At 42.5% G+C, this 27,744-nt stretch overlaps 1 protein-coding gene across 2 annotated transcripts; it reads left to right on the forward strand.

Annotated features, from left to right (window-relative positions):
* The first annotated feature begins 823 nt into the window (after positions 1–823).
* On the forward strand, positions 824–17,204 carry ankrd46b (ankyrin repeat domain 46b). Of its 2 annotated transcripts, XM_061913810.1 has the most exons (5): positions 914–971; positions 8,821–8,879; positions 8,984–9,326; positions 9,407–9,565; positions 16,549–17,204. In XM_061913810.1, exons 3-5 carry the CDS (start codon positions 9,016–9,018, stop codon positions 16,763–16,765), a joined length of 687 nt encoding a protein of 228 aa, XP_061769794.1. In that variant the 5' UTR covers positions 914–971; positions 8,821–8,879; positions 8,984–9,015; the 3' UTR covers positions 16,766–17,204. The 2 variants fall into 2 exon arrangements, with proteins under 2 accessions (XP_061769793.1, XP_061769794.1); XM_061913809.1 differs by lacking the exon at positions 8,821–8,879 and having other exon boundaries at positions 824–971.
* Positions 17,205–27,744: the final 10,540 nt, after the last annotated feature.

Consider the following 27,744-nt stretch of genomic DNA (forward strand, 5'->3'; position numbering starts at 1 on the left):
ATTAGTAGATTACACAGTACAGTACATAGTCCATACAATTGACCAGTAAATGGTAACATCCGAATACGTTTTTGAACTTGTTTAAATCGGGGTCCACGTTCATATTCATGGTATTCTAACTGATCTTTTTTGTAACACCGTTTATGAATTAAGTTTTTTGATTGATTGATTGATTGATTGATACTTTTATTAGTAGATTGCACAGTACAGTACATAGTCCATACAATTGACCACTAAATGGTAACACCCGAATACGTTTTTCAACTTGTTTGAATCGGGGTCCACGTTCATATTCAAGGTATTCTAACTGATCTTTTTTGTAACACCGTTTATGAATTAAGTTGTTTGATTGATTGATTGATTGATTGATTGATTGATTGATTGATACTTTTATTAGTAGATTGCACAGTACAGTATATATTCCGTACAATTGACCACTAGATGGTAACATCCTAATACATTTTTCAACTTGTTTAAGTCGGGGTCCATGTTCATCAATTCATGGTATTCTAACTGATCTTTTTTGTAGCACCGTTAATGAATGAAGTTTTTTGATTGATTGATTGATTGATTGATACTTTTATTAGTAGATTGCACAGTACAGTACATATTCCGTACAATTGACCACTAAATGGTAACACCCGAATAAGTTTTTCAACTTGTTAGGGTTAGGGTTAGGGTTAATCAATTCATGGTAGTGTATTATTATAGTTGTCATCCACAATTTTTCCAAATTCTGCTTCACATCGGTTTCTAATTTTGTCAATAGATTAATGTCAATGAGAGGAATTTCTCACTTCTAACAAAATAGTGCAAGATTGGCGTTTGTTTTTGCAACGCCACCCCATGCCGCCATGGGGCGGTGATCACTATTAGTAACCAGAAGAAGCCTGCCATCACAACACTACTGTTAGCATTAGCTCCAGGACAGCGACACATATTTTCGCGCCTGCTTTGGAACATTTTAACAGGTGAGTGGCACAACCTTCGACAAACTTTAGTCTTAGTCTACAGCGTAGTGTCCTGCGTGATTATTTTTGCTATATACGCTTCATTTCTGCCAGGTTGAGCGTGTGCGGGACGAGAGCTAGCGAGCTAGCATTACCTCATTGAGTATAGCTTCATTTTTATGATAATGGTAATAAGACTATATTATATAACTTAGTGTCATCCATCCATTTCTACCGTTTATTCCCTTTTGGGGTCGCGGGGGGCGCTGGTTCCTATCCAAGCTACAATCGGGCGGAAGGCGGCGTACACCCTGGACAATCCATCCATCCATCTTCTTCCGCTTATCCGAGGTCGGGTCGCGGGGGCAACAGCTTAAGCAGGGAAACCCAGACTTCCCTTTCCCCAGCCACTTCGACAAGTCGCTACTTAATCGCAGGGCAACACAGATAGACAGACAACATTCACACTCACATTCGCACACTAGGGAAGTGGTTCTTAACCTTGTTGGAGGTACTGAACCCCACCAGTTTCATATGCGCATTCACCGAACCCTTCTTTAGTGAAAAATAAAATGTTTTGTTTTTTTCAAATTCAAGAAAAACATATGTTTTATTTATTAGTACACAAAATGAACCGTGCACAAACATCACCTTGTTTACAGAACAAAACCAACACAGTGCATGATTTCACAACAAATTAAACACCTTACACACATTACCATGAATAGATTAACGTGGACCCCAACTTAAACAAGTTGAAAAACCTATTCGGGTGTTACCATTTAGTGGTCAATTGAACGGAATATGTATTGTACTGTGTAAACTGTACTGTTTCATATTATGTATTCTCTTCCTTTGCAATCTGCTAGTAAAAGTTTAAATCAATCAATCAATCAAAAAACCTGCAAATCAGATGGAAAATTAGAGGGAAAATTGTTTGGGGGTATCCATAATACGCCGATAGGGAGAAGTTTTTATTCACACGATAATTCGGATATCTCTATACTTCTGTGGTTGAGGCTCCGCCGAACCTCTTAGGCCGACTCACCGAACCCCTAGGGTTCAATTGAACCCAGGTTAAGAACCACTACACTAGGGACCATTCAGTGTTGCCAATCAACTTATCCCCAGGTGCATGTCTTCGGAAGTGGGAGGAAGCCGGTGTACCCGGAGGGAACCCATGCATTCACAGGGAGAACATGCAAACTCCACACAGAAAGATCCCGAGCCCGGGATTGAACCCAGGACTATTCAGGACCTTCGTATTATGAGGCAGACGCACTAACCCCTCTTCACGGGGGCAAAGGGGTTAGTGCTATATCGTTGAATATTATAAAATATCAATCTTGTGTAATCATGTTCCGCCTTTTCTTATGAGGACGCAAAGAACCCCGGACTGCAATCATTCTAATACAAACATGTTTACATAACTATCCATCCATCCATCCATCTTCTTCCGCTTATCCGAGGTCGGGTCGCGGGGGCAGCAGCCTAAGCAGGGAAGCCCAAACTTTCCTCTCCCCCGCCACTTCGTCCAGCTCTTCCCGGGGGATCCCGAGGCGTTCCCAGGCCAGCCGGGAGACATAGTCTTCCCAACGTGTCCTGGGTCTTTCCCGTGGCCTCCTACCTACAGAACTATTGAAGAAAAAATGGTTTGTCAGGTGACTAAAATGTAAAAAAAGCACATTTTCCAAAGATAGCTGCCGCAGTTTTATGACGTCACCGCAATAACTGTGTAGACGTGAGCGTCTAGTACATTTTAGGAAATCCAAACCGCTCAGCTTCACTTCTTATTTATTTCCATCCATCCATCCATTTTCTAACACTTGTCCCTTCTGGGGTCGCTGGAGCCTATCTCAGCTGCAATTCGGCGCACTCCCTGGACAAGTTGCCACCTCATCACAGGGCCAACACAGATAGACAGACAACCTTCACACTCACATTCACACACTAGGGCCAATTTTAGTGTTGCCAATGAACCTATCCCTTGAAGGAAAAAATGGTTTGTCAGGTGACTACAATATGAAAATGCACATTTTCCAAAGATTGCTGCCGCAGTTTTATGACGTCACCGCAGTAACCGTGTAGACGTGAGCTTCACATATTTTTTTATTTGTTTTTTATTATTAAATCAACATAAATTAAAAAAAAACACAAGATACACTTATTGCACCAACCCAAAAACCCTCCCTCCAATTTACACTCATTCTCACTCCATCCATCCATCCCTAGCTGCCGTAGTTTTATGACATCACCGCAGTAACCGTGTAGATGTGAGTTTCACTTCTTTTTTATTTTTTATTATTAAAGGCCTACTGAAATTAGATTTTCTTATTTAAACGGGGATGGTAGGTCCATTCTATGTGACATACTTGATCATTTCGCGATATCGCCATATTTTAGCTGAAAGGATTTAGTACATCGACGATAAAGTTCGCAACTTTTGGTCGCTAATAAAAAAGCCTTTCCTTTACCGTAAGTAGCAGACGATGTGCGCTGGACGTCACCGTGTGAGGGCTCCTCACATCTTCACATTGTTTATAATGTGAGCCTCCAGCAGCAAGAGCTATTCGGACCGAGAACATCGACGATAAAGTTCGCAACTTTTGGTCGCTAATAAAAAAGCCTTTCCTTTACCGTAAGTAGCAGACGATGTGCGCGTGACGTCACCGTGTGAGGGCTCCTCGTATCCTCACATTGTTTATAATGTGAGCCTCCAGCAGCAAGAGCTATTCGGACCGAGAAAGCGACAATTTCCCTATTAATTTGAGTGAGAATGAAAGATTTGTGGATAAGGAAAGTTAGAGTGAAGCACAAAAAAAAAAGGAAAAAAAAGAAAAAGCGACGGCTCCAGGCGGCGGCAGTGTAATTAGATGTCAGATGTAATGTAATGTAGATCAGATGTAATTAGAAACATTTACTAGGATAATTCTGGAAGATCCCTTATCTGCTTATTGTTTTAATAGTGTTTTAGTGAGATTGTAAAGACATACTTGAAAGTCGGATGGTTGCGGTGAACGCCAGTGTCTCTTCGCGAAGCCGATGGAGGAGCCAAGATCACAGCTGCCTTTTTGAGCTGCAGGAGGAAGTCTCATAATCCACTGAAGTCTCCGGTAAGAGCCGACTTAATATCACAATTTTCACATCCAAAAACTTGCTGGTTGACGTAGAAAACATGTTTGCTTGACCGCTCTGTGTTAAAGCTTCACAACCAACAAAGAAACACAGGCTGTGTCTCGGTTGCTAAAGGCACCTGCAATCCACCGCTTTCCACCAAACATTAGTCTTTATAGTCTCATTATTAATTGAACAAATTGCAAAATATTCAGCAACACAGATGTCCAAATTACTGTGTAATCATGCGATGAAAAGTAACGACTTTTAGCCGCAAGTGGTGCTGGGCTAATATGTCCCCTCATACCCGAGACGTCACGCGCACGCGTCATCATTCCGCGACGTTTTCAAGAAGAAACTCCGCAGGAAATTTAAAATTGTAATTTAGTAAACTAAACCAGCCATATTGGCATGTGTTGCAATGTTAATATTTCATCATTGATATATAAACTATCAGACTGCGTGGTCGGTAGTAGTAGGTTTCAGTAGGCCTTTAACCATCAACATAAAAAAGACCCACAAGATACACTTAGTAATTGCACCAACCCAAAAAACCCTCCCTCCCATTTTTACTTATTCACTCATTCACACAAAAGGGTTGTTTCCTTCAATCAATCAATGTTGATTTATATAGCCCTAAATCACAATTGTCTCAAAAGGCTGCACAAGCCACAACAACATCCGCGGTACAGAGCCCGCATAAGGGCAAGGAAAAACTCACCCCAGTGCGACGTCGGTGACAATGACTATGAGAAACCTTGGAGAGGACTGCATATGTGGGCAACACCCCCTTCCCCTCATCTAGGGGAGACCGAAAGCAATGGATGTCGAGCGGGTATAACATGATATTGTGAAAGTCCAGTCCATAATGGGTCCAACATAACAGTGAGAGTCCAGTCCATAGTGGATCCAATATAGTAGCGACAGTCCCGTCCATTGTGGAGCCAGCAGGAGACCATCCCAAGCGGAGACGGGTCAGCAGCGCAGAGATGTCCCCAACCGATGCACAGGCGAGCGGTCCACCCCGGGTCCCGCCTCTGGACAGCCAGCACTTCATCTATGGCCAGCGGACCTGTGCCCCCCCGCCTCCCCTCCACAAGGGAGAGGGGGGCAGAATATTAATATAAAACAGCGTTCCTAGCAATACTAAATTACATGGGTCAGGATCAAAGACCGCTCTGAACTATGGATGAATCCGGATCAGTTAGCTGCCATAAAAGACAGAGGCAGAAAATACTCAGAATACCAAAAGTGCAAAACTGAAGTAGATAAACAACCCAATAATACCCTCACAGCACTCCTTACAACACTCAAAAATCACTGCAATAAATTAAGAAATAAAGCAAACAACCTGACTAAATCCTTTAAAAAAAAATTACATTAATGACAAAATGAAAGAAAACAAAAAGAAACCACATGAGCTGTTGAATATCCTCAACAACTAGCTTCCTGGCTGCAGCCAGAAACTTAAAACCAGACTTACCAATATCAAGGAGGACGACTCCGTCATTACAGACAAACTGGTTGTAGCCAGCAGACTTAACACCTTTTTTACCAGCATAGCCACAACACTAGTTAACAAGCTGTCCCACCACTCTGGTCGTTTTGGTGTAGAACACATTAAAGCCTACTACCGAAAGCTAGGAGTATTTAACAACGATTTCAAATTGGAAATGGTCTCAGCTGACGAGGTGCCTAAATAATTGAGCGTGCTCCACCAAGACAAGGCCACTGGCCTTGACAATATCCCCTCCAGATTCCTCAGGGACTGTGCACCCACCAATGCCCCAATCATCACACACATAATAAAGCTCTCAATAAAACAAGGCCAAGTACTAAAAGATTTCAAGATAGCAAGAGTAACCCCTTTTTAACAAAGCAATCAAATTAGAACCTAGTAACTACTGACCTGTTTCTATTCTCAGTTGTATTTCGAAAGTAACGGAAAAAATAGTTTATGAACAGGTCGATAGATACCTTGCCACTTAAAAAAGGCATTTACAATTTCCAATCCGGCCTCAGAACTAACCACTCCGCTGCCACATGCCTTCTCTATCTGACTGGCCACATCAAACTTGAGGTGGACGCAGGCAAATATTGCGGCCTGGTCATGCTGGACCTTCAGAAGGCCTTTGACACCGTAAACCAGGCTATACTGTTAGATAAGCTTAAAGCAATCGGATTTGATCAAACCTCATCGAGCTGGATGCAATCTTACTTTGAGGGGAGCAACAGGTGGTACAGGTGAATGGCACCCTGTCCCTATGAATTGTTACCATGAATTGATTAACGTGGACCCCGACTTAAACAAGTTGAAAAACTTATTTCGGGTGTTACCATTTAGTGGTCATTTGTACGGAATATGTACTGAACTGTGCTATCTACTAATAAAAGTTTCAATCAATCAATTAATCCCTTTTAGTAATCTGTGGAGTCCCCCAAGGCAATATATTAGGGCCTTTACTGTTCCTAATACACGTAAACGACATGTCATCAGCATGCAACTGTGAATTGTTCCTGTTTGCGGATGACTCTGCCCTGTTTGTATCCGGCAATGACAAGTCACAGGTGGAAAAAATCCTCAGTGCTGAACTTTGTAGAATTTGCACCTGGCTCGCTGACAATAAATTATCCATACACTTAGGATGGATTCCGTTTTACCTATTTGGGTCCAAAATCAACCTTAAGAAAGTCAGTAACTTCTCTATTAATGTAGATTACATTGTTATCACCAGGAAAGATGAGGTCATCTATCTAGGTTTCCATTATAGAGGCTAACCTTTCCTGTGATAAAATGGCAACCAAAGTAATCAAAAAGGTAAACCAACAAACAAGATTTCTCTACAGAATCTCCTCTCTGGTCAACAAAAAGCACCATGAAGATTCTAGCGGGAACTCTCATTCAACCCTTTTTGAACGCATGCACCTCCAAAACCCTCAAATCAAGACTCCAAACATCCCAGGACAAGCTAGTCAGGTTACTTCTGGACCTCCACCCCAGATCACACCTCACTCCTACCCACTTCTTCAAAGTGGGCTTGCTCTGGGTGGAGGACAGAGTAAAACAACTTGCACTGAGCCTAGGCTATATAATTCACTACACCTCCCTGATACCGAAGTACATGTCAAACTACTTCCATAACCTAAATAACCGTCATAACCACAACACCAGAGGGAGCTCCACAAACTACGTCAAACCCAGATTCCGATCCAACAAAGGTCTTAACTCATTCTCCTTCTATGCCACATCATTATGGAATGCACTCCCAACAGGTGTAAAATAAAGTGCATTTCTACCCTCCTTCAAAACCGCACTAGAAGAACACCTCCAGGCAGCTACAACCCTAGCCCAACCGCCTTCCCCCGTCACATTCCACCTCCCCGGATTGTAAATAATCAAATCAATTTCAATCAAAAGTCTGCAGAAGATACAGTCCGTGAAGCACACAGATTGTGTGTGCTGCTGGTCCACTAGTAGTACTAACCTTTAACAGTTAATTTTACAAATTTTCATTCATTACAAGTTTTTATGTGACTGATTTTATTTTAGTTTCTAAGTTTTTATGTGACTGATTTTATTTTAGTTTCTTTTTTATTCAAGAAAATGTTTTTTTTAAATAAAGGACATTATCTTCACCAGACCAGGTTGTCAATGAAATTAGGTTGTTTAAATGATTCTTAAAACCAGGTCCAGTCTTGATTGTGTCCAGGTCATTTATGTACACTAAAATTAGGGAACAAAACAACCAATTACATATAATCTATAACCAAAATTACATTTTCTAAACAAGCATTTGAGAACTTCCCATCTATTTTTATGTTTTTTGGCATCATTACTGGTTTCAATCATGTATAATCTTCTAAAGTAAAAAATGCAGAATAAATGTTTTAAAGAAAGTAATAAGTGAATATCTATTTTTGGCCTTAAAAATAATTCTTTACCAAATACTATAATTAAATTGACTAAATCATGACTGTCAATGAATTCTCCTATAGTCACAGAAACCACATCAACGTCATAAACGAAACGATCCTTAAACACATTTTTTCAACTTTCATCCAAAACAAAGACACAATATGACAATACCAAAACAAATGCAGGGTGGATTCAGACTCCTGACAACAAAAACAACAATCATCTGAGTCTGTCATATTCCATAGTTTTAACATTTCCCGTGGGTAAGAAGTTATAAATTATTTTAATTAGAAAATAAGGATTTTGCACATATATAGTAGTTTTGTAGATTAATTTGAATATTGTATCCCACGGCAATGGGCAGTCAAAAAAGTCCTCCCATTTTCCATGTGTTATATGGGGCAGCCTTCAGAGATTACTTTATCAAATAAAAATGATATATTTTTCTATTCATTTTAGTTCCTTTTTGCCAACTAGAATTACTTATTGGAGGTTGACAAACTAATAATTTAGTACTTCCCTAATTCATAATTTGTTTCTATGTTTTCCCAATTACCCCAGTTAGTTGATTAAATGAAAAGCTTGAACAAGCATCGCCATACATAGTTTTAAATTCATCATACTCCATAATCTTACCTTTCTCATTGATAATGTCGTTGACAAAAATGATTCCTCCTTCAAACATTATTTTCCAAAAAAAAGGCTTTTCATCTATTATAATATTAGAGTTCATTCATATTATCTGCTGCAAAATGTCTTTTTTTTTTCTGACACATAAAATTAAAAACACCACCATGACTGTATTGTTTCTTTTATGAACCCCGCGATGATTCCCAGCAGACTCTCCCCATAAGGAAAATGGGAGGGCATCACTTGTAAAAACGGATACAATTTTTATGGTACCGTACATATTTTTTGTCCAACAGGACACTTAATACATCTTTGGAACAATTGATGCTTTTAAAGACAGACACTTGGCTTCACTTCTTTATCCTCACTGCAGGTACGCTGGAATTTTCTGACACCCACTCGGACATGTCCTATGTCTTCATCAACGACTCGTCGCAGACTAACGTGCCTCTGCTGCAGTCCTGCATCGACGGAGACCTGCCCTTCGCCAAGAGGCTCCTGGAGACAGGATGCGACCCCAACATCCGGGACAACCGGGGACGCACAGGCCTGCACCTTGCGGCTGCACGGGGAAACGTAGACATCTGTCGCCTCCTGCATAAGTTTGGCGCCGATTTGTTGGCGACAGACTACCAAGGCAACACCGCTTTACATCTGTGCGGGCACGTGGATACGATACAGTTTTTGGTCTCAAACGGGCTGAAGATTGATATTTGGTAAGTTATCTGCAAAGTGTTTCGTATAAGCAACAGTGATCTGCTCTGGGTGTCTGAGTTAATACTGCCGGTTGTCGTAGTAACCACAATGGCTCGACTCCCCTGGTGTTGGCAAAAAGACGAGGCGTCAACAAGGACGCCATTCGTCTGCTGGAGGGACTGGAGGAGCAGGAGGTTAAAGGCTTCAACCGAGGAGCCCACTCAAAACTGGAAACCATGCAGATGGCTGACAGTGAGAGGTAGGTCTACTGGTGGTCGTCCCGTGCGGTCCGGCCTTGCACACACAGGAGCTGTGTGAACCAAGGGCTAAAAGCATCAAAAACCGCCAACAGTACTCCATTTACATTTTTTGACCTGAATAATAACAAAGTATTAGTGATATTGTTATTATAAGCGCCAACACAGGCAAACTATTTAAAGAGGCGACGTGATCGCAGAGAGCTAACAAGCTTGTGCGGCTATGTTGACATCATCGGCTGGTGAGCTGCTTTCGCGCCTCAGGACTCGTGAAAGTTTATTGTAGATCATGAATATTGTATCTCACCTTGATAGTAGAGGGATGAGGACCTATTCCAACAAGTTGGTCAACTTAGGCAGCCAATTTAGACCCGGAGATGGCGGGGAGAGAAACAAAAAAAACGCTTCGTTCCAACCTTTTGCGAGGGATGTAAGTTATTTTTTATCTCAATGGCAATATATGGACATCCTAACATATGGCATACCAGGGACAGCAGGCCTTTATAAGTAAGTAATGTTTTTTTTATAGGGGTGTAACAATTACTTTTAACAACAATTCGATTTGATATTTGTGGTTGATGATCCGACTCATAGATTTATTTATTTTTTTAAATGATATCATCCGAAATGATTTAGTGAGTTTAAATAGATTCGGTACCTTTAAAAAGAAAAGCACAATCAAGGAGTGTGACTGTGAAATAAATAGTGGATACTGGACACTGCAGTAGAAGTTTACTATATTCTTCTTATTTATTGTAATGTAATTATTTATAAATTAATTATGTATACAAACAAGCAAGTAAACAACAATTAATGGCCAATGCATTCACATCTTATTTGAAAAAAACACTTAAGTTTACAGGAGGAAACGCTTCCTCCTATTATTTAAGTAACCAACACTTTAACAGTTGATTTACCTGCTAAATAAAGTTCCCTGACCCGGCCATACAGTATCTGTTCTGTGCCCTGGCGTTGCCGATAATGGACAGCGTCCCAAGTGTGTGGACATGTATGTTCCGTGGGTTGTGGTCACTTGTAGCTGTGTCACTTCCGTTGTGTCTTTTGTGGTTTAAAGTTGTTTGGCAGCTTTTTTTTAAGTTGCGTTTCCATTAACCTTTGAAAAGTGCAAAATGTAAAAATCGCTGTAAAAAAAAAAAGGTCATGGAAACTCCCATATTTCGCAAAACCTGTCAAATATCGCAGAAACATTTCTGCACTCGTGTGAGGTGATTTTGGAGATGTCGACTTCGCAGTTTTTAGTAAAAACATGATGGGAACACTTTTTTGCATTTAGCGGACACCTGAACACCGAACTGACGCGGCACCCAAGCAGGACGACCGGGGTAGACTGGTCGTCTTGCTCTCGCGTCCGCTGTGGTCGGGTCGTGGAGAATGAGAAACACAGTTGGATATACACTCTTATATGCTTTCTTAACAAGCCGTAACAAATTCAGTGAGTCAAAACATTTGTATACAAGAGCTGCTGTTCGTTTCAACTCACGTTTAATACTCAACATCCAGACGTGCATGGTGTTAAATCTATTGCAGCCATCTTCTTAATGTATTTGCACATTGTCCTTCAAATAAACAACTACAATACAATACATCCAAACTCTCGCGGGACTCCATTCACTAGTCTGTCGCTATCGCATCCGTCACACACAACAGAACCACCTCTTAAAGGCACACTGGTACACAACACAGATATTACACTATTGTCTTGTGGCAGTTGCGTTCGTTATGACCTTTCTCGACCTCTGTTGCTAGCCGCCATTTTCGTTTTGATGACGAGCTACAGGTGGGAATAGACATTAAACATCTTTATTATTAAAAGTGCTACACTTCAAATAAATCCAATGTTTTCCATTTTCTAGTATCGAAAAAATTGATCGTCTCCCTTTTAAAACGATCTTGGATCAATACTTATTTTTTGAAAGGCAAACTAGCTGAGCACAGATCGATATACATGAAATTTAGCAATGTACATCGATATCAATCCGTTACACACTTTTTTTATTATTTTTGTTGGGTCTCGTGAAGTCTGCAGTGATTAGTAATCATTGATGTTGTCGAAGGAAAAAGCAAATTTTGTAATGCGTTTGTGAAATAAATGCGCTGCGATATGCTTCAAATTAGCAAAATAGGTAAATATTACATCTTATTATAAATGTTATTACATTCCAGATATACATACTTAAAGCATCAATATATTACATTGATGGAGGTGTTTAGGTGTTTTTTAAACCCAAAATTTCAACTGAATGCGAAACAGCCGCGGACCGGCTTCACTGCGGTAGGGCGCAGCTGTCTGCCGTTTGGCAGTCCCTGTTAACATGTTCCTCCATATACCGGGTTAATGCATGCGCAGTGTTTGTGGGCGGGAAGTGGGGATTGAGTGTTTCCGGTTTTTCCTCTTTGCATCAGTTGATGAAAAGTTGTGAACCAGAATAAACATTGTTTTTATTCACCTCCATTTAACAATCCCCACCGCCGTTCTGTTAAGTTAAAGTATCAATGATTTTCACACACACTAGGTGTGGCGAAATTATTCTCTGCATTTGACCCATCACCCTGGATCACCCCTTGGGAGGTGAGGGGAGCAGTGGGCAGCAGCGGTAGCCGTGCCCGGGAATCATTTTTGGTGATTTAACCCCCAATTCCAACCCTTGATGCGCAGTGCCAAGCGGTGAGGTAATGGGTCCTATTTTTGTAGTCTTTGGTATGACTTGGCCGGGGTTTGAACTCACAACCTACCGTTCTCAGGGCGGACACTAACCACTAGGCCACTGAGTAGGTTGCGGCTCCGTCTTGCAGCGAAAAATCGCAGACTTTTACACGATTTCACAAATCTTTGCGTAACCTTGTGATAGGGAAAGTAGCATTAATGCGAACCACAAAAACATTATTCTGTCCTTCTAGAAGCAAATAAACTCTGTCCTGTTTGGTTAAAACACTTTATATTTTGCAGCGAGCAGCATTACGACAGTAATATCATCTCTGACGAGCTGTCACACGACCAGTCCTCTGCTTTCCCAATATCCGTATCAGCCGATATTTGACAAAGGCCCCTATATCCCCACTTATTTCCTACGTCTGAAAACCTTTTACAAGTTGATTTAAAGTCCGTCGCCGCTCATTAGGACCTTTCAAAGTGTAGAATACAATCCTCTTTGAAGACAGAGTATTTTATTTTGAAGGTAAACAGGATACTTTATTTTGCGTTTGTTCATAACTTCCTGTCCAACGCTAGCAGATTTTTAGCTACATTGAATAGATTTATTGTGGCGTCCGGCAAAAATAGAAGCTCTGTGTATATTTAGCTGCGGAATGCAAAATGGCATGTCGGTGACACTCCGCAGATGCTGGAAACGGACACATTCACTTGAATAAAAACGGAAAAAGTCCGCCAGCGTGTGCATGCTGGTTGGCGACCGTTTCGCATTCAGTGGAAATTCGGTGTCAGCACGTTCTTATCTGTACTGTAAAGTTCAAATTTGAATGACATTAAGAGGAAGTCTAAGTCTAAGTCTTAATAGACGGAATTGAGCGACTCCCATAGGCTCCTTTGTAAGCGTACGTTTGCTCTCATTTATTAGTTAGACTGTATAAAAAAAAGAAGAAAAATGTGTCTTACATGGGGATTGTGAATAAATCTGGTCCATTTTACATGACACCCATCCCATATTGGAAGACACATTGGTGTCCATATGGATGCCTGATGATGCAATATTGTAAATAGTTGGACTGCTGTTTAAATAACCCAATTAGGATGACTAAAACTACAGTGAAGTGAACAAGTATTTATACATTTACCCCCATACAAAGATATGAATAGTACGGAATTGGTTACGGTAGGTTTAGGAGAGAGTTAGAATGTAAATGCACATTTAATCCAACCAGGAAATATTTCGCCCCCCACAGACAGGTTAGAGTGCATCTGGAAAGTATTCACAGCTCTTCACTTCAACTGAACTCTTTGGTGTGAATGCCTGGCATTATGGAGAAAACCAAGCACCAGTAAGCATCACCTGGTCTATACCTTCTCTACGGTGAAGCATCAAGCTGTGGGGCGGTTTTTAGGTGACAGGAACTATGACAGAGTGTGAAAACTTATGCACATGTGATTTCCGATTTTTTTAAACAGTATATATTTGAAAACGTTACAAAAAAAAATTTCTCTATGTTATCAAATTGTGGTGTCCATCTTCTTCCGCTTATCCGAGGTCGGGTCGCCTAAGCAGGGAACCTCAGACTTCCCTCTGCCCAGCCACTTCGTCCAGCTCCTCCCGGGGGATCCCAAGGCGTTCCCAGGCCAGCCGGGAGAGATAGTTTTCCCAACATGTCCTGGGTCTTCCCTGTGGCCTCCTACCGGTCGGACGTGCCCGAAACGTCTCCCTTGCGAGGCGTTCGGGTGGCATCCTGACCAGATGCCCGAACCACTTCATCTGGCTCCTCTCGCTGTGGAGGAGCAGCGGCTTTACTTTGAGCTCCTCCCGGATGACTCACCCTATCTCTAAGGTGGAGCCACGCCACCCGGCGGAGGAAGCTCATTTCGGTCGCTTGTACCTGTGATCTTGTCCTTTCGGTCATAAACCAAAGCTCATGACCATAGGTGAGGATGAGAACGTAGATCGACCGGTAAATTGAAAGCTTTGCCTTCCGGCTCAGCTCCTTCTTCACCACAACAGATCGATACAGCATCCGCACTACGAAGACGCCGCACCGATCCGCCTGTCAATCTCACGATCCACTCTTTCCTCACTCGTGAACAAGACTCCGAGGTACTTGAACACTTCCACTTGGAGCAAGATCTCCTCCCAAACCCGGAGATGGCACTCCACCCTTTTTCGGGCAAGAACCATGGACTTGCATCATCTCAGTCGCTTCACACTCGACTGCGAATCGATCCAATGAGAGCTGAAGATCCTGGCCAGATGAAGCAGTCAGCCATCAAACCAGATACCCTCAACGCCCTGACTGCGCCTAGAAATTCTGTCCATAAAAGTTATGAACAGAATCGGTGACAAAGGGTAGCCTTGGCGGAGTCCAACCCTCACTGTAAATGGGTCTGACTTATTGCCGGCAATGTGAACCAACCTCTGACCGTGATTATTGGGGGCAGACCGCCACAACAAGACAGTCCGTTACCCCATACTCTCTGAGCACTCCCCACAGGACCTCCCGGGGTACACGGTCGAATGCCTTCTCCAAGTCCACAAAGCACATGTAGACTGGTTGGGCAAACTCCCATGCACCAAATTGTGGTGTTCTGTGAGGAATTTTGTGGTTAGGAAAACAATTTAATTATACCATTTTGCAATATGGCTATCGCACAACAAATGTGAAAAAAATTAAGCTGCGTCTAAACTTTCCAGATGCATTGTATGTGTTCACGAAGAACACAAATTAGTACTGCCTATTAAGGAAAGTAGTCTCAAATTAAACTCGTTGTGTAAGATAATTAAAAAAATACCACTATAGAGGCGATCGCGTATTTTACTAATAAACATACAAAACCCAAAACCAGTAAAATTGGCAAATTGTGTAATTCGTCAATAAAAACAATACAAGGATTTGCAAATTCTTTTAAACTTATATTCAATTGAATAGACTGCAAAGACAAGATATTTAATGTTTGAACTGAGAAACATATTTTTTTTTGCTAATAATCATTAACTTAGAATTTAATGGCAGCAACACTTTGCAAAAATGTTGGCACAGGAGCATATTTACCACTGTGTTACATGGCCTTTCCTTTTAACAACACCCAGTAAACATTTGGGAACTGAAGAGACCAATTTTTGAAGCTTTTCAGGTGGAATTCTTTCCCATTCTTGCTTGACAGCTTAAGTTGTTCGACAGTCCGGGGTCTCAGTTGTGGTATTCTAGGCTTCAGAGATCAAGGGGATGGGTCAAATGCAGAAGACAAATTTCACCACACCTAGTGTGTGTGTGACAATCATTGGTACTTTAACTTAATAATGCGCCACACATTTTCAATGGGAGACAGGTCTGGACTACAGGCAGGCCAGTCTAGTACCCGCACTCTTTTACTATGAAGCTATGCTGTAGTAACACGTGGCTTGGCATTGTGTTTCTGAAATAAGCAGGGGCGTCCATGATAACGTTGCTTGGTTGGCAACATATGTTGCGCCAAAACCTGTATGTACCTTTCAGCAATAATGGTGCCTTTAAAGATGTGTAAGTTACCCATGCTTTGGGCACTAATACACTCTCATACCATCACAGAAGCTGGCTTTTGAAATTGGCGCCTATAACAATCCGGATGGTTCTTTTCCTCTTTGTCCCGGAAGACACAACATCCACTGTTTCCAAAATCAATTTGAAATGTGGACTCGTCAGACCAAAGAACACTTTACCATTTTGCGTCAGTCCATCTTAGATGAGCTTGGGCCCAGCAAAGCCGGCGCCGTTTCTGGGTGTTGTTTCCTCAACTTTCTCAGCCGTTTTTGCCACTTGTGCCAGCTTTTTTTAAACATGTTGCAGGCATCTAATTCTGAATAACAAAGTTTTACAGTTTGAACGTTAAAGTCAAAGTACCAATGATTATCACACACACACTAGGTGTGGCGAAATTATTCTATGCATTTCCCCCTTCACCCTTGATCACCCCCTGGGAGGTGAGGGTAGCTGTGGTCAGCAGCGGTGGCCGAGCCTGGGAATCATTTTTAGTGATTCAACCCTCAATTCCAACCATTGATGCTGAGTGCCAAGCAGGGAGGTAATGGGTCCCATTTTTATAGTCTTTGGTATGACTCGATCGGAGTTTGAACTCACAACCTACAGTATCTTGTCTTTCCAGTCTACTTACATTACACGTGCCAAATTCACTGGTTTCGGGTTTTGTGCATACATGTGTTATTTGTTGTACCAGTTGTGTTAAAATGTATTGGTGTTTGTATATGTAGCATACCTTGTGGTACTTTTTGGTGACAACATAATAAATGCATGGGTGTGTTTGCAGTGCCATGGAAAGCCACTCCTTACTCAACCCCAACCTGCAAAACAGCGAAGGCGTGCTTTCCAGCTTCCGGACCACATGGCAGGAGTTTGTGGAGGACCTGGGCTTCTGGAGGGTTCTCTTGCTGCTGGTGGTCATCGCCCTCCTTTCCCTGGGCATTGCCTACTATGTCAGCGGGGTGCTGCCATTCTCCACCAGCCAGCTCGAGCTGGTTCACTAAGTGAACATCTAAAATTCTACTGGCTGTATTCTGAGCAGTACATCAGTGTTGTATTCTAAAGGGGTTACCACCCGCCCAGCGGGCCCTGTTGGTATGTGTCTCATGTCACCATTACTACCTTCTAAAAAGAACTCCATTTACGCTTTTTTCCATTCTTTTTTGCTGTACTTTGCTACATTTTGTACCTTTCTTTTGCTCTCCCCTCGTGTTATTATTGCTCGTCATCAACCATGTGGTGTAAAGCAGCATTATACATTGCAGGAAGCTGCATCTCCTGCACATACTTTGTGTTTTTTTGTTCATTATTAAGACATTTCCCGCAAGCATGACGCTTTGCAATATAGTTGAGGTAATGGTACTTTTATTTGTAATGTGTACAATGTACAGCTGTGTCGACTAACATGATTAAATTAAATAAATACCTGATTATAACTGCTAAGATTGCCAGTGGCTTAACAACACCGCTGCACGATTTGTATTAGAGCACGGGTGTCAAACATACGGCCCGTGGGCTGGATCAGGCCCGTAAACAGGTTTTATATGGCCCGGGAGATGAGTTTGCTAAGTATAAAATTGAGCTGAAATTGTTTAATGAAAAAAAATGATGATCTAAATATGTCCACTGGGTGTCACAATAACAACTCTGTTGGGCTAGCAAACGCTTGATAAGCAATAGGTACGCAGTAAAGCGCATACAGTTGTGGTAACGCGTGGCTGTGGCTCCTCCCCTCGAACAAATTAAACGCAAAACCTGCAGTTTTAGTTCATCGGCTTCGAACACATTGTTCTTTGGCACCCTCATTGCCCCTAAATGTCTCTGTCAATAATTAGAAAAGTGAGTGTAACTTAACCATGTTCAACAGTTTGTACATCCATGTGAGTAGTTTGTTGAGTTAGCACAGGGTTAATACCCATACTTGCCAACCTTGAGACCTCTGAATTTGGGAGGAGATGGGGGGTGGGGGTTTGGATGGTAGCAGGGGGTGTATATTGTAGCGTCCTGGAAGAGTTAGTGCTGCAAGAGGTTCTGGATTTTTGTTCTGTTGTGTTACGGTGCAGATGTTCTCCTGAAATGTGTTTGTCATTCTTGTTGAGTGTGGGTTCACAGTGTGGCGCATATTTGTAACAGTGTTTAAGTTGTTTATACAGCCACCCTCAGTGTGACCTGTATGGCTGTTGATCAAGTATGCATTGCATTCACTTGTGTGTGTAAAAGCCGCATATATTATGTGACTAACGCTGTTTGTACGGACGAAAAGCGGACGTGACGACAGGTTGTAGAGGACGCTAAAGGTAATGCCTTTAAGACCCGTCCCCAATATTGTTGAAATCGGGAGAATGGTTGCCCTGGGAGATTTTCAAGAGGGGCACTGAAATTCGGGAGTCTCTCGGGAAATTCGGTAGGGTTGGCAAGTATGTTAATACCTGGACATGACAAATGAGGTATTTGAAACGTAGACGTTTATTTTTTTTGTTCAATCCCATATAGGTTGTGACTTCATGTTCATTGACTTTGTAGATACACTGAGACAAAGTCAAAGTTTGTTATATTTGTCAAACCGCGCACAGTTTACAGAGTGGCCGTGCGCAACCCGAGGGTCCCTGGTTCAATCCCCACCTTGTACCAACCTCGTCACGTCCGTTGTGTCCTGAGCAGGACACTTCACCCTTGCTCCTGATGGGTGCTGGTTAGCGCCTTGCATGGCAGCTCCCTCCATCAGTGTGTGAATGTGTGTGTGAATGGGTAAATGTGGAAGTAGTGTCAAAGCGCTTTGAGTACCTGGAAGGTAGAAAAGTGCTATACAAGTACAACCCATTTATCATTTATTTATAAAAGGATTATTTGTGATTTGTACATTTTCAGAATGTGTTTGTTTTATTTTGGGCCAAAGTGAAACAAAGAAAACAATCTGAAGTTGTCTTTGTTTTTAAGTTATTTTGCCATGATTTTACCAGTCCGGCCCACCCGAAATTAGATTTTCCTCCATGTGCCCCCTGAGTTCAGATTAGTTTGACACCCCTGTACTAGTGCCTTACAGTCAAGTGCAAATCTCACCTGACGTCACCATATGAACTTACTAATAGATATTACTTCATATTCTGAAACTGTGCTGCAACCAAGCTTATGAAACAAATATTACATGGTGTCAGCACCTTTGCTTGCCTTTGGTACCGTAGAGATCCATCTCTGAACCTGGTACATTCCTGACCAAAAGACCAAAAAAAACTATCAACCATGTGTGGATGATACTTTATTCTCATTGCAGTTAAAACATACAACACAAGTACATTTTAAGTACAATTTCATCTGAGAACACATACTTGTATCCCGCCACTGGAAAATATTGGTACTGCCATATCTTGCAATAAGCACAGCTTTGTAACACAAGACCATCAACAGCGGACAGTCGACCTGCGGTTCAAGCTCAAGGCAGGAGCTTCAGCCAATATGAACTCCACCCGCCTACTAAGGCTATCATTGAGCGATACAGATGCACCATTGCTAACAGATTTAGCACTCTCACCAGTGCGATACCCCAGGACTGGCCCCCACTTTAAAAATTAGATCATCCAGCGAACAAGACCTGCCCTCTAGCACCCATGGATATTTGGCCACCTGCCTTGACTCACATATGAACTTGGAAGTGCCATCCCATTCCTAACCCAAGAGGTTCAATATAATGTCAGTCCACCTTTTGCAGCTTTTAAAGCTTTAACTCTTCTGGCAAGGCTGTCCACAAGGTTGCGGAGTGTGTTTGTAGGAATTTTCGACCATTCTTCCAAAAGCGCATTGCTGAGGTCACACACTGATGTTGGTCGAGAAGTCCTGGCTCCGTTCTAATTCATCCCAAAGGCATACTTGCCAACCTTGAGACCTTTGAATTCGGGAGATGGCGGGCGGGGTTGAGGTGGTGGTGGTGGGTGGGGTGTTAGTGTAGAGTCCCGAAAGAGTTAGTGCTGCAAGGGGGTCTGGTTATTTGTATATGTTGTGTTACGATGCGGATGTTCTCCCGAAAAGTGTTTTTCATTCGTGTTTGGTGTGGGTTCACAGTGTGGCGCATATTTGTAACAGTCTTAAAGTTGATTATACGGCCACCCTCAGTTTGACCTGTATGACTGTTGATCAAGTATGCCATGCATTCACTTATCTGTGTGAAAAAGCCGCATATATTATGTGACGCTAAAGGCAGTGCCTTAAAGCATGCCCCCAATATTGTTGTCCGTTTGAAAATCAAGAATGGGTGCCCCGGGAGATTTTCGGGAGGGGCACTGAAATTCGGTTGTCTCCCGGAAAAATCGGGAGAGTCGGCAAGTATGCCCAAAGTTGTTCTATTGGGTTCAGGTCAGGACTCTGTGCAGGCCAGTCAAGTTTATCCACACCAGACTCTGTCATCCATGTCCTTATTCCCATTCTTTCACAAATGTTTGTAGAAACAGTCTCTATGCCTAAGTTTTTGATTTTATACACCTGTGGGCCAAGTGATTTGGACACCTGATTCTGATCATTTGGATGGGTGGCTAAATACTTTTGGCAATATAGTGTATCTTCATCTGACGCGACAGAGAAACATTCTGGAGCAATCAGGCGACAGCCATGGAGTCAGCTTATCAGGCTTCTCCGCCATGGAAAAGCGGGCCGCCTTACCAGCCACTCCGCTACTAACCCGGACTGCTCCGTCATCCCCGTCTCCCCAGTTAAAATCTAAGCAGCGCTGTCAACGCCCAATGGGCAATAATGGCAATGCCCCTAGCACATGTACCATCACAACAGAGATGCTTGAGTCGGGGGGCGACCTCATCATCCATTGGCTCACACAAATGACTAACCTTGTGCGAGTATCTTGAGTTTCTGCCAGAAGACTGGAGGCAAGACATTATACTTCACTTCTGGAAGCACAAGGGAGACTTTTACCCGCATACCTGCTCAGTGGCCTTTCAGTTAGTGTCCGGCCTGAGATCGGTAGGTCACAAGTTCAAAGACTATAAAAATGGGACCCTCTCCTCCCTGCTTGGCACTCAGCATCAAGGGTTGGAATTAAGGGTTAAATCACAGAAATGATACCCGAGCGTGCTGCTTACAGCTCCCCTCACCTCCCAAGGGGTGGAACAAGGCGACGGGTCAAATGCAGAGGGTAATTTCACCGCACCTAGTGTGTGTGTGACTACTGAAATGAGATTTTATTATTTAAACGGGGATAGCAGGTCCATTCTATGTGTCATACTTGATCATTTCGCCATATTGCCATATTTTTGCTGAAAGGATTTAGTAGAGAACATCGATGATGAAGTTCGCAACTTTTGGTCGCTAATAAAAAGCCTTGCCTTTACCGGACGTAGCAGACAATGACGTCACCGGTGTGAGGGCTCCTCACATCCTCACATTGTTTATAATGTGAGCCTCCAGCAGCAAGAGCTATTCGGACCGAGAAAGCGACAATATCCTCATTCATTTGAGCGAGGATGAAAGATTCGTGGATGAGGAAATTTAGAGAGAAGGACTAGAAAAAAAAAATAGGCGATTGCTTTGGGAGCGATTCAGATGTTTTTAGACACATTTACTAGTATAATTCTGGGAAATCCCATATCTTTCTATTGTGTTGCTAGTGTTTTAGTGAGTTAAATAGTACCTGATAGTCGGAGGGGTGTGTCCACGGGTGTGTTGACGCCAGTCTCTGAGAGAAGTCACGAAGCTGCAGCAGGACAGAAGCTCCGCTGATCTCCGGTAAGAGGCGACTTTTTACCACAATTTTCTCACCGAAACCTGCCGGTTGACATGTAGTCGGGAACCATGGTCGCTTGACCGCTCTGATCAATAGTAAAGTTTCACCTCCGGGAATTTTAAACAAGGAAACACAGTGTGTTTGTGTGGCTGAAGGCTAAAGCTTCCCACCTCCATCTTTCTACTTTGACTTCTCCATTGTAAATTGAGCAAATTGCAAAAGATTCAGCATTACAGATGTCCAAAATACTGTGTAATTGCGCGATGAAAAGAGACGACTTTTAGCCGCAAGTGGTGCTAGGCTAATATGTCCCCTCCAACCAATAACGTCACAAACACACGTCATGATACGCGTCATCAGACGTTTTCAACAGGAAACTCAGCGGGAAATTTAAAATTTTAATTTAGTAAACTAAACTGGCCGTATTGGCATGTGTTGCAATGTTAATATTTCATCATTGATATATAAACTATCAGACTGCGTGGTCGGTAGTAGTGGGTTTCAGTAGGCCTTTAACTTTATTCTGCTCACCCAAACTTTATCCGCAACCAGAAGCAGACGGCGCCAACACCAGACCATTTTCATGCCCAACCGTTCCACCCTCTTGTAGTTTCTTGGCACCTCAACCAAAGTCACCACGCCCTTTCGTGGGGTAAGGCATTGACCGACAGATGTCAAGAGTCTGTGAGTGGTTCCTTGGGGTGCCACTTGGTAACTACACCCCCAAGGACCTCAAATACGGCAAGACGGCCGACCAGCTCCACGAAGCTCTCGGACACAAAAAGTTAGGCCTGAATATAAGCTCGCTTAAGACCGAGTTTATGCATTTTGGTGAGGGACCTGACCCTTTACTTTTTGACGCCACCCTGTCCACTTTGTCTCCACTCGGTGCTCTACAATGTCAACACAGGCAACCTCAAACCAGAGATCCACCGACCTCTGTAAGGCACATATCCCTGGAAAGGGTCAGGGTCTACAATGCCTCATGTATCTCCGTCCTCTTGTACGGCACCGAAACATTGGCTGCTGAATACCACCATGGCGACCAGGCTCGATGGTTTTGGTACCTGGTCCCTCAGAAGAATTGAAGGCATCACTTGGAACCACCAGAGTTTAAAGGGGAACATTATCACCAGACCTATGTAAGCGTCAATATATACCTTGATGTTGCAGAAAAAAGACCATATATTTTTTTAACCGATTTCCGAACTCTGTATGGGTGAATTTTGGCGAATTAAGCGCCTTTCTATTTATCGATGACGTCACAATTTGACGTCACCTAGGTAATAAAGCCGCCATTTTCTCAAACACTGCGTCTCAGCTCTGTTATTTTCCGTTTTTTCGACTGTTTTCTGGAACCTTGGAGACATCATGCCTCGTCGGTTTGTTTTCGGAGGGTGTAACAACACTAACAGGGAGGGTTGCACCACTGGCCCAAAGATGCGAAAGTGGCAAGAAATTGGAACAAAATTTGTTCAAAATACGAGGGTGTGGGGAAAGCCGACGAAATGGTCAGTCGTTTGTTCCGCACACTTTACAGACGAAAGCTATGTTACTACAGAGATGGCAAGATTGTGTGGATATCCTGCGACACTCAAATCAGATGCATTTCCAACGATAAAGTCAAAGAAATCTGCCGCTAGACCCCCATTGAATGTGCCGGAGTGTCTCCACATTTTACCGGTGGTGCTAAGACAGACATGGCACAGAGATGTATGGATAACCTGCAGATGCATTTCCAACGATAAAGTCAACTAAATAACAAAGGTGAGTTTTGTTGATGTTGTTGACTTATGTGCTAATCAGACATATTTGGTAGCGGCATGACTGCCAGCTAATCGATGGTAACATGCTATTTAGGCTAGCTGTATGTACATTTGAAACTATATTTACATCCAGCGTTTCCCTCTACCCACACTTAATGCCAAACAAACACTTACCAATCGATTGATTTAAAGGGGAACATTATCACAATTTCAGAAGGGTTAAAACCAATAAAAATCAGTTCCCAGTGGCTTATTTTATTTTTCGAAGTTTTTTTCTAAATTTTACCCTTCCCGGGATATCCCTAAAAAAAGCTTTAAAGTGCTTGATTTTCGCTATTTTCCTAAGCCACTGTTCATTTCCCTGTGACGTCACCTAGCAATTCCAATACAAACATTGGCGAGTAGCACAGCAAGATATAGCGACATTAGCTCGGATTCAGACTCGGATTTCAGCGGCTTAAGCGATTCAACAGATTACGCATGTATTGAAACAGATGGTTGGAGTATGGAGGCAGATAGCGAAAACAAAATTGAAGAAGCAACTGAAGCTATTGAGCGAATAGCTATTGACGCTATTCGGCCATGCATGTCTTCCTTAGCATCGCCGGCAAAATGTGCAGACCAACTGATCAGGACTTTCGCATTGACACTGGATCAACTTAAATCCGTCGATTGGTAAGTGTTTGTTTCGCATTAAATGTGGGTGGAAGGAAACGCTGGATGTAAATATAGTTTCAAATGTACATACAGCTAGCCTAAATAGCATGTTAGCATCGATTAACTGGCAGTCATGCCGTGACCAAATATGTCTGATTAGCACATAAGTCAATAACATCAACAACACTCACCTTTGTGATTTCGTTGACTTTATCGTTGGGAATGCATCTGCTTTGAGTGTCGCAGGATATCCAGACATTCTTGCCATCCCTGTGCCATCTCTGTCGTAGCATCGCCAGTAAAAACCAAACGAGGGACTTTCGCATCTCTTGACACTGGAGCAACTTAAATCCGTCGACTGGTATTAGTTTGTTTGGCATTAAATGTGGATGGAGGGAAAGGCTGGATGTAAATATAGCTACAAATGAGGCATAATGCTGCAATATGTACACAGCCAGCCTAAATAGCATGTTAGCATCGATTAGCAAACCGTGCTAATCGATGCACATACTACTTAAATCAACTTGAATCCGTCCCTGATCGTGTTGTTACACCCTCCGACAACACACCGGGGAGGCATGATGTCTCCAAGGTATCGGAAAATAGTCCAAAAAACGGAAAATAACAGAGCTGATTTGACTCGATGCATGTGATGTGGTAGGGAAAAATGGCGTTGACTACCGATGTGACGTCACGTTCTGACGTCGTCGCTCAGAAAGGGATGAACAGAAACGCGTTTAATTCGCCAAAATTCACCCATTTAGAGTTGGGAAATCGGTTATAAAAACATATGGTCTTTTTTCTGCAACATCAAAGTATATATTGACGCTTACATAGGTCTGGTGATAATGTTCCCCTTTAAGTTGATCCAGTGTCACAAGATGCGAAACTTCCGAACGTTGGTCTGTACATTTTACCGGCGATGCTAAGGCAAACATGGCTGAATAGCGTCAATAGCTATTTGCTCAATAGCTTAAGTTTCTTCTTCAATTTCGTTTTCGCTATCTGCCTCCATACTCCAACCATCCGTTGAATCGTTTAAGCCACTGAAATCCGAGTCTGAATCCGAGCTAATGTCGCTATATCTTGCTGTGCTATCCGTATTGGCATCACTGGATGACGTCACAGGAAAATGGACGGTGGCTTCACAGATAGCGAAAATCAGGCACTTTAAAGCTTTTTTTAGGGATATTCCGGGATGGGTAAAATTTTGAAAAAAACTTCAAAAAATAAAATAAGCCACTGGGAACTGATTTTTATTGGTTTTAACCCTTCTGAAATTGTGATAATGTTCCCCTTTAAGAGACCAAACCCAACATTCCCAGCGTCCTATCTTGCAACAACGAGGCAAGAACGTTGGTATGGACACGTCATCCACCTGCCCGGAGAACATTCAACCAGCACCATTCTGGCTTTCAATCCCCATCAAGCCGAGTTAAGAAGACACAGAGGTTGGATGTAAAACCCAGGACCTTTAAAGCCTGTAAAGTGACGGTGGCACAAGCCCACAACAGACCCAAGTGGAGAGCCTTGGTTGCTACGGTTGGTTCAACGCTCTAATAAGTAAGTCATTATAATGCAGTAGTACTCAAACACATCTAAAAAAACAACAACATTTGGCTCTCCAAGTACCACCATAATGACTAACACTGAAATACAGTAGCGTAGTAAGCCTAAGTATTCATTAAAAACAAGGAAGGAGTGTTTTTTAATAAGTATACTGTATGCAATATTTTTGGACACTATAACATTACACAGTTCGAACAGTAACACTATGTTTCATTATAGGAAAATAAAACACTATACTTTCTGAATTAAATACAACACCCTAAACCAGTGAAGTTGGTACGTTGTGTAAATTGTAAAAAAAAAAACCTGAATACATCAATCCATCCATTTTTTACAGCTTGTCCCTTTTGGAGTCGCGGGGGGTCATTGGAGCCTATCACAGCTGCATTCCGGCGGAAGGCGGAGTACACCCTGGACAAGTCGCTACCTCATCGCAGAACCTGAATACAATGATTTGCAAATCCTTTTCAACCTATATTCAATTGAATAGACTGCAATGACAAGATACTTGACGTTCGAACTGGAAAACTTTGTTACTTTAACGCTTAGTGGAAAAATGTTCTGGGGTCTGACGAGTCCACATTTCAAATTGCTTTTGGAAACTGTGGACGTCGTGTCCTCTGGACCAAAGAAGAAAACAACCATCTGGATTGTTATAGGTGTAAAGATCAAAAGCCAGCATCTGTGCTGGTATGGGGGTGTTTTAGTGCCCAAAGCATGGGTAGCTTACACATCTGTGAAGGCACCATTAATGCTGAAAGGTACATACAGGTTTTGGAGCAACACATTTTTGCCGCCCAAGCAACGTTATCATGGACGCCCCTGCTTATTTCAGCAAGACAATGCCAAGGCATATTTTACAACAACGTGGCTTCATAGTAAACGAGTGTGGGTACTAGACAGGCCTGCCTGTAGTCCACACTTGTCTCCCACTAAAAATGTATGGCGCATTATGAAGTCTAAAATACCACATCGAAGAACCCGAACTGTTGAACAACTTAAAATGTCAAGCAAGAATGGGAAATAATTCCAGTTGAAAAGCTTCAAAAATTGGTCTCCTCAATTCTCAAACATGTTGTTAAAAGGAAAGGCCATATAGCACAGTGGTAAAAATGCCCCTGTACAAACTTCTTGCTATGTGTTGCTGCCTTTAAGTTCCAAGTTAATCATTATTTGCAAAAAAAAAAAAGGTTCTCGGTTCGAACATTAAATATCTTGTCTTTGCAGTCTATTCAATTGAATATAAGTTGAAAAGGATTTGCAAATCAATCAATCAATCAATGTTTACTTATATAGCCCTAAATCACTAGTGTCTCAAAGGGCTGCACAAACCACTACCACATCCTCGGTAGGCCCACATAAGGGCAAGGAAAACTCACACCCAGTGGGACGTCGGTGACAATGATGACTATGAGAACCTTGGAGAGGACGAAAGCAATGGATGTCGAGCGGGTCTAACATGATACTGTGAAAGTTCAATCCATATTGGATCCAACACAGTCGCGAGAGTCCAGTCCAAAGCGGATCCAACACAGCAGCGAGAGTCCCGCTCACAGCGGAGCCAGCAGGAAACCATCCCAAGCGGAGGCGGATCAGCAGCGCAGAGATCGGATTGGACCGGAGAGTGGGACATAGGAGAAAAAGAAAAGAAACGGCAGATCAACTGGTCTAAAATGGGAGTCTATTTAAAGGCTAGACTATACAAATTAGTTTTAAGGTGAGACTTAAATGCTTCTACTGAGGTGGCATCTCGAACTGTTACCGGGAGGGCATTCCAGAGTACTGGAGCCCGAAATGAAAACGCTCTATAGCCCGCAGACTTTTTTTGGGCTTCGGGAATCACTAATAAGCCGGAGTCCTTTGAACGCAGATTTCTTGCCGGGACATATGGTACAATACAATCGGCAAGATAGGATGGAGCTAGATCGTGTAGTATTTTATACGTATGTAGTAAAACCTTAAAGTCACATCTTAAGTGCACAGGAAGCCAGTGCAGGTGAGCCAGTACAGGCGTGATGTGATCAAACTTTCTTGTTCTTGTCAAAAGTCTAGCAGCCGCATTTTGTACCGACTGTAATCTTTTAATGCTAGACATGGGGAGACCCGAAAATAATACGTTGCAGTAATCGAGACGAGACGTAACAAACGCATGGATAATGATCTCGGCGTCTTTAGTGGACAGAATGGAGCGAATTTTAGCGATATTACGGAGATGAAAGAAGGCTGTTTTAGTAACGCTTTTAATGTGTGACTCAAAGGAGAGAGT

Source organism: Nerophis ophidion, linkage group LG10, assembly GCF_033978795.1.
Source record: "Nerophis ophidion isolate RoL-2023_Sa linkage group LG10, RoL_Noph_v1.0, whole genome shotgun sequence".
NCBI classification, from domain to species: domain Eukaryota; kingdom Metazoa; phylum Chordata; class Actinopteri; order Syngnathiformes; family Syngnathidae; genus Nerophis; species Nerophis ophidion.